Source organism: Globicephala melas, chromosome 7, assembly GCF_963455315.2.
Source record: "Globicephala melas chromosome 7, mGloMel1.2, whole genome shotgun sequence".
Lineage (NCBI taxonomy): Eukaryota > Metazoa > Chordata > Mammalia > Artiodactyla > Delphinidae > Globicephala > Globicephala melas.
In genome coordinates this window covers 23449599-23464163 of record NC_083320.1, presented here as the reverse complement: position 1 = coordinate 23464163, position 14565 = coordinate 23449599, and the positions used below count along the sequence as shown (strand labels likewise).

At 36.0% G+C, this 14565-nt stretch overlaps 1 protein-coding gene across 2 annotated transcripts in view; it reads left to right on the top strand.

Moving 5' to 3' along the window:
- Positions 1-14565, top strand: part of SPAG16 (sperm associated antigen 16) — an 885872-nt gene that overhangs the window by 135341 nt on the left and 735966 nt on the right. For both annotated transcript variants that reach the window (XM_060301456.2, XM_060301455.2), the window contains one exon: positions 7852-7979. In XM_060301456.2, coding sequence (XP_060157439.1) covers positions 7852-7979 — 128 coding nt within the window. The remainder of the gene's footprint in view (positions 1-7851; positions 7980-14565) is intronic.

Below are 14565 nucleotides of genomic sequence, written 5' to 3'. Positions count from 1 at the left end.
TAGTCTATTGACATTTAAAGTGAATATTGATGGATAAGTACTTATTCCAATTTTGTTACTTGTTTTCTGGTTGTTTCTGTGGTTCTTCTCTGTTCTTTTTTAATTTCTTCCCTTATGATTTTATGATCTTCCTTATTTGTATGTTTGTGTTCCTTTCTCTCTAGCTTTGTATATCCGTTGTAGGTTTTTGATTTGTGGTTACTATGGGGTTCATGTATGTTGACCTACATCTACTTGTTTTAAACTGGTAGTCATTTACTTCAAATACATTCTAAAAGATCTACATTTTTTTACTCCCCTCCCCAACATTTTCTGTTTTTGATGTCCTATTTTACATCTTCATGTTTTCCCCTTCACTGTTAAGACCCTTTAACATTTCTTTTAAGGTCAGTTTGGTATTCATTAACTCTTTTAGTTTTTGTCTGTCTGAGAAGTTTTTTCCTCTACTTCCATTTTAGATGATAATCTTGCCTGGTGGAGTATCATAGTTTGTAGGTTTTTCTCTTTCAGCACGTAAATATATCATGCCCTTCTCTTTTGGCCTGCAAACTTTCTCCAGAAAAATCAACTGATAGCCATGTGGGGGTTCCCTTATACGTGACTCTTTGTTTTTCTCATAATGCCTTTAGAATTGTCTCTTTATGTTTAACTTTTGCCATTTTAATTATAATATGTCTTGCTGTGCTTCCTTTTGGAATCATCTTTTTTGGGGACTCTCTGTGCTTCTTGTACCTTGATACTGTTTCCTTCATCAGATTTGGGAAATTTTCATCCATAATTTCATCAAATACATTTTTGACCCTTTTCTCTCTCTCTTCTCCAGGGACCCCTATAATGTGAATGTTGGTCTGCTTGATATTGTCATAAAAGTTCCTTAAACTGTTCTCATTTTTAAAATTTATTTTTCTTTTTGCTGTTTTCATTGGGTGATTTTCATCATCCTATCTTCCAGATCACTTACATGTTCTTCTCTATCACCTAGTCTACTTTTAATTCTTTCTAGTGTGTTTTTCATTTCAGTTATTGTATTTTTCAATTCTGACTAGTTTCTTATTAAAATCCTCACCATGTTCATCTATTCTTTTCTCTAGTTCATTTAGCATTCTTATTACTAATCCTTTGAACTTTTTACTCTGGTAAATTGTTTATGTCTGTTTCATTAATTGTTTTTTCAGGTTTTTGTTGTTCTTTCTTTTGAAAAAAAATTTCTCTGTTTTCTCATTTTGCTTAATTTCTCCATCTTTATGAAATTAGTTCAAACAGTTAGTTACATATTCCTGTCCTTCTGTGGGAATGTCCCTATATTGTCTGCATGTGTCCAATGGCTTTGGTGGCAGAGCTGAATCTGAAGTGAGCAGAAGTCATGTCATCAGTCAGTGTGTGCTAGCAGCCATCACATCGGTAGTAGGTAGGACTGGAGATGGAAGAGCTAGGACCAGAGCCAGATGTTAGCTGGGGCTTCTTTTCTGCTCCATAGCCAACACCACCATATCGGGGGTGGGTTGAATCCCATGTTGCTGGAGCAGAAGCCCTGGGTGTTCATGTCTGATCTGGTTCTGTTCCCTAGAAGTGTGTGCTTTCTGCCCCAAGCATTGACATGTTCAGTCCAGAGAGGAGCATTGCTGAAACAAGAGGGGCTGGAGCAGGAGCTTGGCATGGGCCGACGTGCAGGCTGAGGTGGTCCCAGCACCAGTCAGAGCTCCAGAACACTCCTGATCTGCTGTCCCTCACGAATGCCAGTAATGGCTTCTTTTGCCCCTTTCAGATGCTGTGTCAGGTCTGAGTCAACTCCTTCCCTCACAACTCCATACCTTCCTTAGAAGTAGCAGCCTCTGCCCTAGTGGGGAGCTGCGTTATAGAGCAAGAGGGGCCAGAGCAGGTGCTTAGCATGGGCTGGGGCATGTGGTAGGGTGGTCCTGGAACCAGTCAGAGCTCCAGACCACTCCTCATCTCCTGCCCTTATGAACAGCAGTAATGTTTGCCCTCGCTCCATTTGGATGCTCTGTCAGGTCTGAGCTGGCTCCGTCCCCCACATCTGTGCACTCTCCTTGCCTGTGGCAGCCTTCAACCTAGTGTGCAGCTGCACCATGGAGCAAGAGGGATGGGAGCCAGTTCTCAGCTCAAGCTGAGGAGCCTGCTGGGGCGGTTGTGGGAAACTGGCCCAAGTCCTGGGCAGTTTCAGTCTGCTTCCTCTGCCTTGTTTTGGGAGTAAGCAAGCATGTGTGCACTTTTCACAAGCAGAGTCTCAGTTTCTTACAGTCCCACTGTCAGTCTCACTGGTTTTCAAACCAGCTAAGGGGACTTATCCTCTTGGCGTCATACCCCAGGGCTGGGACACCCAATACGGGGTTTCAACTGCCCACCCCCCAGGAAGGGTTGCCAAGCCTGTGTAATCTCGCTCCTCTTCTGTGTCCCCTCTTAGGGGCTCAGGTACCGATCTGATCACTTCCCTTACCTTCCTACCTGACTACGTCTGGATCTTTCTTACAGTGTTGTTTGTGTAAGAGTCTTTCTGCCAGTCTCCAGTTTGTTTTCAATGAGAATTGCTCCACATGTTGATGAATTTTTGATGTGTTCATGGTGGTTGGTGAGCTCCACATCCTCCTGCTCTGCCATCTTGATCTCCTCCCGGTGACCACTGTTAAGATTCTTGTTCTCTCTGTCTCTCTCTAAAAATGTTTCAAAGATACATTAGCACTTACCTATGTAGAACCTTTTTTTATTTTATAAAAATGGAATGATTTTCCTTATATGCTATTCTATAAATGTTTTAAGTTAATAATATAGAGTTAATTTTGTATAAGTATATATAAATTTAGAGTGATATTCAAAATATTTGACAACCATTAGAGCATAAGCACTGACCAATCAGAATGGATGCTGGATGTAGGGTGGGAGAATGGTCCTGGAGCCCCAGGTGTGCCAGAAATGACCTTAATTAGGCAATAAAATGAATAAGTCAGGGGCAGGGGTTGTACCCATAGAAGGAGCTAGAATGTGGGGGTGAGAGGAATATGGAGTATGTGCTCAGGGTATCAGCTGTTTTCCAAGTAGTATGAATATCTTTCAGTATTTTAACAACTGACAGGGCCATACTGGTGTGCTAGGGTTATATCAGCACTTCATGTACCTCATTCTATTTAAAGGTAGTACACCAGAGTAGTACTATAATTTTTAAAGTAAATCAAGGTATTGATGCACAATTAGATTGCTTTTAATATCTTATATTGTAAGAAATGCTGTGTATTAGAAAACAAAAGCAAATCACAAAAACAAATAAATAAAAAACATAAACAGAAAAGAAAACTTGTGTATGTAATCTGGTGAAACTTTGTGAGAATATCCACAAGGCAAATTCCTAGCTGTGGAATTACCAAGTCAATTTTTATTTCGATAGAAATTTCTTTGAAAAGTCAAATCAGTTTACACTCACCCCAAGTGAGAGAATATTTTTTTTCCGTATCTTGTCCAACAGTTTGCATTATTATATTATCAAAAATTATGTCTTTGTTCAATTTGATAACTGAATGATTAAGGAAATATTCCATTCTTGTTTAGTAATCATTTTGTAATAGTTGAAAAATTGTTTGATTTGGAGTCATTTATACTTAAACTTTTTGTTTGTATTTGGATTAATTACTATGAGTTTGTTTTCTCAGCTGTAAAATGGAGATATTATAAATGTCAATGCAATTTTGCCTGGTTTGTTATTCCAGATTAATTTTAGAATAATTTTCTAAGACTCCTCAAAATTCACACTGAAGTTTTTATTTGAATTGAATTAAATATTTAAATCAAACTTCTGAAGTTCATTAATAGACTTTCTATCTTAGTCCATGGACTATCTATATTCAATCAGCCCTTGCTTTATATCTCTGAATAAAGTGTGTTTTTCTTTCTGTAGGTTTAGTAAATTTCTTATTAGTGTTCTGTGAGGTATTGTATATTTTATTGTTGCTAGATTTGATGAAATATTTTTCTTTTATATCTTCTGTTCATTCATTGCATGTATGAAGGTTGCTACTTTTATAATTTGTAGTACATTTGTAGTAATGTGGCCTCTTTATAATTCCTTTTTCCACTTGGCTTCATACACATTATCTATCTTTCTCTGTCATCTATCAATGTAATCACAATATATGCAACTTATGATAATTTCATCTACTTCGTTCCAATAGTTTCATTGCTTATTTCTTCACCTAAATATCTTCTGCATATTTCTACTCTAGCTTTTCTTTTCATTTATATTGTTTCTTCTTGAGTCTGAGTCCTTGCAATGGAAGGAGTGTATTCTACTTATATTTGTGGTCTGGTAAACTACACTAATGCCCGACACAAAGGAAACACTCAAATGTTAAGTGAATGCCTGAGTGAATAATTTTGAGCTTCAGATTCAAGGTTGTTCTGGGCAATTCCCATGAATGTTAGCTCAATGGAAAACAATAAACAAGATAGAGAAGCAGACACAAATCAAATGGCATAGATATGGAGCCTGGGTACCCAAGAGACTAATGTGGAAGGAGGCCAAAATAAATAATTGGCTTCCCAATCAGGATAGGTACAGGGGATGCCTAACTGATATATCACTGAAATGGAGAGAAAGTTACCCATCTGGTGTTTCATCCTATGAATATAAGCAGCAAGGCTGTATTTAACCTCAACTGGCTGGCCAATGAAGTAAGGACTCCTTTTATTATTGATCCTGGGACGAAGAGAGATAGCCAGCAGTTAACAGATATGAGACTGTATTCTGACAGGTCGGGTCATAGTAGAGTCTGCTGTAATCAGCATACCAGGAGAAATTAATCCTGGAATTTGATTAAGATAGAGTATTTTATAATAAGTAAAGTATGAAATAACTCAATGAATTTACTCACCAGTTGAAATTAACATGTGCCACTAGTTGCAGCAATAATAAACACAGAAATAGCTAATGTTTATTAAGGATTTATTAGATGCCAAGCATATGATTAGTGCTCTACAGAGATTATCTCACTTAATCCTCATAGCAGTCTATGAATTCAGTATGATTTTGATTGTATTTTACAGGTGGGAGAATACAGCTTAGAAAGTTTGTTAAGTAGCTTGACTAAATTCACATACTAGTATGTAGTAAAGCTGAATTGTGAGGAAAAGCCAAGATTTTCAATCCTGACATTTATTTCACATGGGGAGCTTTAAAATAAAATAAATACCAGTGTCAGAGCCTCTCTTTCAGAAATTATTACTTAATTGGTCTGGGGTGGGGCTTGGTGGTATTGGTATGGTTTAAAAAGCTACATGGTAATTTCAACATGTCCTTAGAGTTGAGACCATTGACCTTACTGAGAGTTTAGCTGTGCCCTCAAATTGTACCTTGTCAGTACAAAGGAATGATAATAGTTATGTAGCTTGAAGAATAGTTTTAAGATTTATTTTCCTTCCTCTATGCACTGTCCTTATTTAGGTATCCTGTATTTACCTTTCTGATCGTGCCTGCCAATTTATTGGCTATTGTCTCCTTTACTGCTCTTGTAAATCTTCTTTTAAAATAGTTGTTCAGTTATTATTATATTTCCCTATATATCAAACAGGTTGTAGTTGATTAGGTTTATTAAATGCCTGTATTAGTTTTATATAATGATCGGTTTAACAGTGGTTATACAAGTTGCTGTAGATAATAAGTTCATGGTTCTAGATATTTCCATGTAGTCAAAAAATTGTACTCAGAATGGATCCTGCTCCACCTTGCTATGTTTTCCAACATAATAATTTATCCTACCTCCATTTCCAGCCCAAGCAATATTATTAAAATGAGGTACCATCACAACAATAGGAAAAGGGGCAAAAGGCATAAATATACAGTTGAGAGAAAATGAAGTACAAAAAGAAATACAAAAATAGTTAATCTAATCAATTCATTGGCAAAACACCAATGAAATAGTTTTATATATGAATTAGCAACAGTTTTTTCAGACTTTTTATCATGTAATTACATATTTATTATTTTATTGTTTATGGCGTCCTGATGCTAGAATGCAAGTTCCACAAGGTCTACTTTGGTCAGTGATATATTGTAAGAGCTGAAACCAGTGCCTGCCCTGAAATAGACACTCAATAATAAATATTCGTAAGAGAAAGAAATATGTGCATGTGTGAATGTGCCCTTAGCAAAGATGTGGTACATTGTATATATCACTATATAACTGGCAGGGGTGTGAATTCATGTAACAATTCTAAAGAGCAATCCATGAAGAGGTATCATGTTTTTTGTTAAATGTTAATTTTATTTGGATTATTATTTATTTATACTTCTAAATTGTGAGTGCAGATTTATAGACAGAAAACCTTGTTCACAGCATCGATAATCATGAGGCAAACAAATATAGCTGATGTTAAGTAAAATATGACATTTATCATTCTTTCAAAATAGACTAAATACTGTGAAAATGCAGTAATATAATGTTAAATGAAAAATGGAGGGTGGATAATAGAGCGTGGTTCCAGTTTTGTAAAAATTGAGAAAGAGAGGCAGACAAATTCTTAAACCAGAGTGATAATAGTAATTATACCAGGGTGGTAAGAATAATTTTAATTTTTTTCTTTGTAATATTATAAAATGCATAAAATTTCTATAAGGATGTATATTACTTTCTTGATCAGAAAAATACTTCAGTTATGAAAATTGGCTTTATCATTTTCCAACTCTGAGGATATAATAAAGAATCTGTTGCAATGTAACCTCCACAAGGGCAAATCTGTTTTTTTGCGATACGTGGGCCTCTCACTGTTGTGGCCACTCCCATTGCGGAGCACAGGCTCTGGACGCGCAGGCTCAGTGGCCATGGCTCACGGGCCCAGCCGCTCTGCGGCATGTGGGATCTTCCCGGACCGGGGCATGAACCTGCGTCCCCTGCATCGGCAGGCGGACTCTCAACCACTGCACCACCAGGGAAGCCCAGGGCAAATCTTTTTATCTGCTTTGCTCATTGGTGGATTCCCTATGCCTAGAATAATGTTTGGGATAAAGTAGCACTCATAAATATTTTTTGAATAAATGAATGAGTGTGCAAATGAATAGTATGTCTCCCTCTTTTAAAGGCAGTTTTAAAGTGTTAAGGGTAAGCGGATTGATTACTTCCTTTTTGTGTAGAATTGAACCATTAATCCATCCATCATTAAGTGTTAATTAAGTGCTATTCATAGCATGTATTCTTTCCACTGAGGAGAGACCACTTTGTCATGGGCTGAAAATGATCTTTTATCTCTCGTTAGAGTTTGCTGGGTGGGGAGGGAAATGAGCAACACATGGAAGATGTCGATTCTAATGTATGTGAGATTTAAAATGATTATGACAGAAATTTTTTATCTTTAGTAAGTACCTTTAATTTAGCCCTATGTCCTCAGATTTAAAGAAAACCGTAATTATCAATTAATAAATGTTATTTTGTTATCCAATTAAAATGTGTTTAGTTCCCCACTTATAGAGAACAAAAGGAGTATAAAAATAATCACAGATTTTGTTAATGTTACTGTTGGGGATGGAAACATTGCAAAAGGACAATAGACCAATAATATAAGACAATGCTATATTGTGCTTCATTGTAATTCAATAAGGGGATTTTTTTCAAGTAATTTTTACCATGTAGTATGCAGTTTAGATTTATGCAAGTAGATATATGCCTTATTTAAAATTTTATGTTTTTTACATATTTTCTCAAAACTAAAATCAGGAATAAGGGATTTAAGGTAAATCCTGATGGATTATAATAGTAGCATTTATATTCTAATATAATATTAAATAAAACTGTATCAGTGTTTGCAATGAGTTGTCTATTTTACACAGAACTCTTGCTATATTTTTTTCCCTAGGATTCAGTGTTTCCCTCTGATATGCAACCAAATCCAAACCTGTGTTTATGCAAAGAAAATATTTGTCCAGCAAAATTTGACTACAAGCTGAATGACATATTTAGACTTCATGAACTTCCAGTGAGCTGGTAAGATTCTTGATGTTTTATTAATACCTTTGAGATTTTATTGTCATGTCTAAATTTTGATACTCTTATAGCTGTTTATGGTCAAAGTGTTTTGCTCTTAGCCTGTTTCTGAAATTGCTACTTATAGCACTGAAAGAATCCGCTTAAAGCTGTTGCAAGAGTCTCAAAATTAACTGGTTTAGGCACTTGGTGGCAGTACAGCCTAAGTGCACTACTGTGCATTTTTAATGTAGAGGTTGCAGTTCTGGCTTAAAATAAAGCACAGATTGTTTTTAGAGAGGTTTGTAGGATTTGTTTTAAAAATAGGATCTCAGCAGCTATGCATTTCGTTTGATTATTTTACTTAAAATTTTATCAGTGTATGTTTTTTTCCACATTAACACATTATTTTGTTTTGTTTTGAGGACCATAGTTTTGTGAACCATAATCACATCAGTTTAAAAGCAAAACTTATTACTTGCTAATAAGTTTTATGAATCTGCGTATTTACATTCATAGGAAACATTTTAAATCTTATAAAATTTATACTACTCCTATTCAGAGTGTTTGAGAAAAATATTTCTGTGGAGAATCAGTAAATATACATTCTACAGTAGATTTCTATGGTACTTTAAAATTTTACTAAGTGGTCAGCTTTTGTAAATAATCATGGATACATCATTTTGATTATGGTTTAGGTAAGTAATATTGTTTTCTTGTATTTGTTCATATAATCCCAAGTTTATATTATTGATTTTTAAGAAATTTGTACAAAGATGTATAGCAAACATTATGTAATTGCTCCTCTTATACTTAATGAGGAAAAATGTCTCAGAAGAGGATGTTAACCAACTCTAATAACCTACACTTAACTGTGGTGAGGTTTTTCTTGTTTTGTTTTGTTTTATTTTGCAAAGTTTACCTTGCTCTTGATGACTGTATGTATATTCACTTTCTAAGACCTATTTGTTTGATTATTTTCATGTAACAAGACTCTGCCATGACCAAAACCAGTAGGTTAATGAATTGAAAAGATCTGTTAGTAAAAGGAACCATAATAATGATACATTCATACCTTAAGTATTCTATTTCAACTTAAAACAGTTCATTTGCATTCACATGACAGTCTTTTGATGTAAGGCCATGGCTTTTTCTTTCCTTAAGTGACTGTTGATTGGAATTCTACATCATATTTCTTGCATAAGCTATACCAATAATGTATCACTAACAATTTTATGATTTTCTTAATCTGAAACAAGAACTTCAGACGCTCAGAAGATGATCTCCTCACATTTCCATGGCATTAATTTAATTTTCATTGATAGCAATTCTTCTTATCACACTTATATTTCATCACCTTGATTAGTTTTTAATTACATTATAGTAGCAAATGCAACTGGCTTATGAGGTTTAGTAACAAACTCCTCTGACTCTTTGTGATAGTGGACCTTAGCTGGTGGGAGTGGCTTGTGCTGGTCTGCTGGGGCATGGTCTGGAAGCTCTGAGCAGTCAGGGCACTGCTAGCACAGCCAGAGTGTTTTACAGAGAGAATGGGAAATGTTGACCAACGATTAAGTGGAGGTTAAGGGAAAAGCATTTACTAAATGAAAATGTGGAGAAGAGAAAGAGGGAAACATTTGACTCTTAGTCAGAAACAAAGTCTGGATTCCACATTAATTTATTTGCAGACTTTGGAAAGACAGCTGCCCTGATAACTACTACTGCAACCCAGGGAATAATTTCTCTGTCATAATCTTCACTAGTTAGCCCATGAGGAGAGAAGATTCTAGCATTATGAGTTAGGCAGTAAAAAAAAAGCAAAAAAAAGAATTGTGAGTAGAAAACTAATCACTAATCTTCTAGTGTAACATACCTCAAAGGAAAATTAAGCTGTGACTTTGGGCCAACTCATTTACCTGGGCCTTTTTTTGGCCTGTTTCTTCTTTTCCAATTTGTCTCAGTTTCGCTTCGTTATACCGCCATTTCTTCTTGGTCACAGGTTTGTTTTTCTCTCTCCCACCTATTTTATTCTACTACTTTCTCTGTACTCTCATTCTATACCACCAATCCTTAACTAGCCATAATATAAAATTCAACTGTAAATTTCTAGTGTTTCTCAGATAATTTCATATTCTCTGTTCTTCATTTAAAACTGAATCACCCCGCTCCCACCACCCCATATACACACACAGAGGTTTGGTACTTTATAGGTCTTTAATAGTATAATGTTTATTGACTCAATTATGTTTCTTTAAAGAATAAAAAATGTTTTTTGTTTTATAAGTAACTGTGAATTTATTTATTTTGTTTTTCAATTATCATCAGTGGAAATAAAGTTCTTCCTCTATGGTATATAGGTTCCTTAACTTCATCAAAATAACAATGATAGTAATGACAATGATCATGAAAGAATATCAATAATAACAATAAACTGTTTTACAAAGCATCTTTCAATACCAAGATTCAGCTATTTTTCCCCCAGCTCTCTCTCTCCATATATATATATATTTTTTTCTTTTTTTCTCTCTCTCTTACACACACACACACACACGCACACAGATGAGGCTCAGAGACCTTGAGAAACACAGAGAAAAATTTTGTATCAGGTCTGGTTAACTCAAAAGCAGACCATAAAACAGTGAATGAACCACAAGGTATTTTATATAAAAAGCCCAAGGAAATAGTTTCTATTTTTACAATCAAGCATACAGGTATGTCAGTAACATACAACTATATAACCTATGAGTTTGGCCAAGATACTTTTTTCCCCTGACAAGCTTGACGTAGGATAATTGCTTTAAACTTAAGTATTAAAATAATTGATTAGATTGTGTTTAAGTGGAGAATTTAATTGTGCATTCTTTCCCTGGAAAACACAGATTTACTAAAATGTATTTTAGTATATTTTTCCAACAAGGTCATAATAAAATAAATGCATATTAAATTCCAGATAATTAAAAGAATTTTAATGTCTTACTAATTTGCATTTTTATAGAGTGCAGTTTCATAGGTTGAAGAACCAGAAGGATTTTAAATCAGATTAGTTAACAGAGTTTTTAAGTTCTGAGATAGATGTCTTTCTCCTACTTTCACAGGATGGTTCCCATCAGCCTAGAAAATATACTCCAGTAACTCCTATTAGTTTAAAAAAAAGACTTTTTCTTGAACCTACAACCCCCCACCAAACCTATGCTGTTTTCCTAGAAGCTGCTCTGCTCACTTTCAGTAAAAAAGTTGACAGTACTGCTGACTGAGCTAACAGCTTCCACTTGCGCTTCCATTCTCCCCTCCAGTGCAGCTCCCTTCCTTTCCTCTGCTCTGGAAGTAACTCTTGTCAGTCATTCCTTGCTTCGGTGCCCACCGCCAGTGGCCACTTCTCCATTCTGATTTTCCTCTCCTCTCAGCTGCAGTCAATACAACCACCACCTCTGCGTTTACTCTCCTGACTCCCATTATTTGCATGGTCCTGGTCTTCCTGCTGAGTCCCAGGCTGTCCTACTCAGTGCCTTCTCAGCAGGCTGCTTCGCTTCTGCTAGACTTCCAGTTGATAAATTGCCCTAGGCTCAGCCTCAGAGCTTCATTTTTTCACTGTCTGCATCTTCTCAGGTGGCCTCTTCCAAGCTCAGACTTTAAACACTCTCCATATAGTGATAGATAATCACCTTGGGAATATCTCTACCATTGCCATCTCTCTTGAGTTTGAATATCGAATAGGCTTCTCCGAATTATCATGCTCAGGAAGAACTCTTATTTTCCCTCAGAAAAATGGGTCTCCTGATCTTCCCCATTTTTGCAAAAGCAAAATGTAAACTTGTATTAATTTACTAAAGCTAAAAGCCTAGGAGTAGTTTTAACTACTCATTCTCTCACCCTGCAATTCCCACCATTAAATCTGAGTAAGTCTGATAGGCTTTTCCTCCAGAACATATTTACATTTTCCCACTTCTCTCTATCTATATTACCATGACCATCTCTCTTGCTATTGCAAAAGCCTACTAATTCACCCCACGTTACCCAGTAATTCACTTACTTCACAATAGCCAAACTGATCTTTTAAAAATGTAAATCAGATAAGATTCGCTGCTTTTGGTACAATAATGTCTTCCCCTTGTTTTAAAGTAAGATCCAAACTTCTTACTGGGGCCTACAAGGCTCTGCAAGTTGGGGCTTCTGCCCTCCTCCCATTGTGTTGACCACATGCTCTCCCCTGCTTCCTTGCCCAGGACTCTCAGCTACCCCGTCTTCTCACTATTCTGCAAACATGCCTCACTTCTCTCTGCCCCCAGGTCTTTACACTAGCTCTTCCCTCTACTTGTGTTGTTACTTCTCCAGTTTGTGCACACCTGGCTCATTCTTATCTCTAAAATCTCAGTTCAAATAACACCTCCTTGGAGAGGCAGTTCCTGAAATATGTGACTAATGTTTTACTCCTCATTCCTCCAGTCACTGTCAGTCCTATCATTCTACTTAATTTCCACCATGGTTTTTAGTAGGCATGCAGCATAAATTTTAAAGTACTTTATAAAAATGAAAAAGTACATGAAATCTTAGTATTTTTCTAGTTTATGGGTGGCTAGAGACTAGCTAGATTCTCACCAATTCAGTTTCCTCCTCCCTGGGCCCACTGGAAGATCTTATCTCCCATTCTTCTGAAGTGTGTTAACCCTTAAGACCCCCATTGGGATTCTCTGCTGTCTCTGACTTCATCCTCATAGCTGGAATCAGAGGACTTTGAAAGTGACAAACTGTGTGCTAGAAGGCACGTGGATCTCTGAGTCATGTGTGCTTGGAGAGTTCTCCAACCTTCATCATGCTTTGTGTGAGGTACTGCTTTAATTGCCCTGACTAATGCACTATATTTTTGTGAAAATGGATGAGTTAGGCTCTATAAGATGAGTGGAATTTTAAAAAAAACAGACTGAAGGTACTTTCACATTCATTCTACAAAAATTTATTGAGCATTTATCAGACACTATTCTGGACAATTAATTAAATACATAGAAATCTGTTCCCAGGAAGCTTACATGTGTTACAGGGAACAAGTAATAAACAGTAGTGAACACGTATATGCTATAGTATGTTTGATGACCATAGTGCTATAGAGAAACACAAAGCAGACAGAGGGAAATGGAATAGAGGTTCCTGTTGGCTTGAGGTTAAACACAGAGGCCAGGGCTGCTCTGAGAAGGTGATGCATAATGAAAACCTGAAGTGGGTGAGGAAGTGATACATGCAGAGAATAAGGAAGACGGTTAGAGGTGAGAGAACAACGAATGCAAAGCCCTTGAGGTGGGAACATGTCCAAAATGTTCCAACAAGGAGTCCAGTATAAACAGAGTAAGTGAGCTTGCAGAAGAGGAGGAGAAAACTAAGTTAGGTATTTGGGGACCAGAGAGAGTGTGACTTAGGGCCTTATAGATCATAGTAAGGAGGATTGTGAATTTTATTCTGAGAATGTTGGAAAGTTTTTAGAGGATTTTGAGAAGAATTATGCAATTTGGCTTATATAACAACAAGGTGCTCTGACTACTGTATGGAAATTAGACTGTCAATGGGGGTTAAAGGTAGAAGCTGGCAGACTAGTTAGGAGCTATTTCAATAATTCAAGAGAACTGTAAAGATTTCCTGGCCTAGGATGATAGTGTTATAGAGGCTAAGTGGTAAGAATTTTTTTGATGAGAGAGTGAGCAGGATTTTTGGGTTGGCAGGATGTCGGGTGAGAGAGAGGGCAATTAGGGTTGACTTCAAGGTTTATGGTCAGAGCCAGTGAAGACAGAGTGGCCGTTAATTTCAAGGCTAAGGGAGAACCAGGTTTGGAATGTGGGGTTTGGCATGTTAAGTTTGGGAGGCCTATTAAACTTCCAAGTGGACTTAGATGTGGATGGGACCCTTAGATTCTCCTGTGAACACAGTTCATAGCTATGTGTGCTCCCTGGCAAGTGGTTAGGTTCATGTCAGTACTATTTCATGCACTTCCATGGAAGCAGTCACCAGAAATGGAAAAAGTGACTAAGTACCTTTTAATGCAAAAAAAATGGGTGTTATAGAAATGTAATTTTTTAGCATGGGTCAATATTTCTCATCTTGTTCTGGCTATAAATTATATATGTTTATAAAAACCACGATTATATTCTAAAATGTGAGTTTCCAAATTAAATATTAAATTCTTTTTATAACTATACATTTAACTGGCATTTTACAATGTATATTTATAATAAGCTTAAGTCATAGTGTAATTTTTATGCTGTTTTTATCCCCAAACAGACAAGCAATATATTAGAGCAAAGTGTATATTTAAACTTTGAATTATCAAAGGAAAATAACTTATAGTTTCTTGAAGCATCAAAAAATTCTCCTTAGAAGGGTAATAATTATATTCAAATAAAAATATTTGTAATCATTTCTTACAAGTAGTGTACAGAATACTTTAAAACATTTTCTATAATATGAAGATATATTGTGCTGGTTTTGTAATTTACTGTCAAAGTACTAAGGTATTCAGTTAGCTTCCATTAAATAATGATAATATTTATGGCCTAAACTTTTAAGAAGGAAAAGGTACATGAATTTACAGTAAATGTAAACATATATTTTTATGACCCATTTA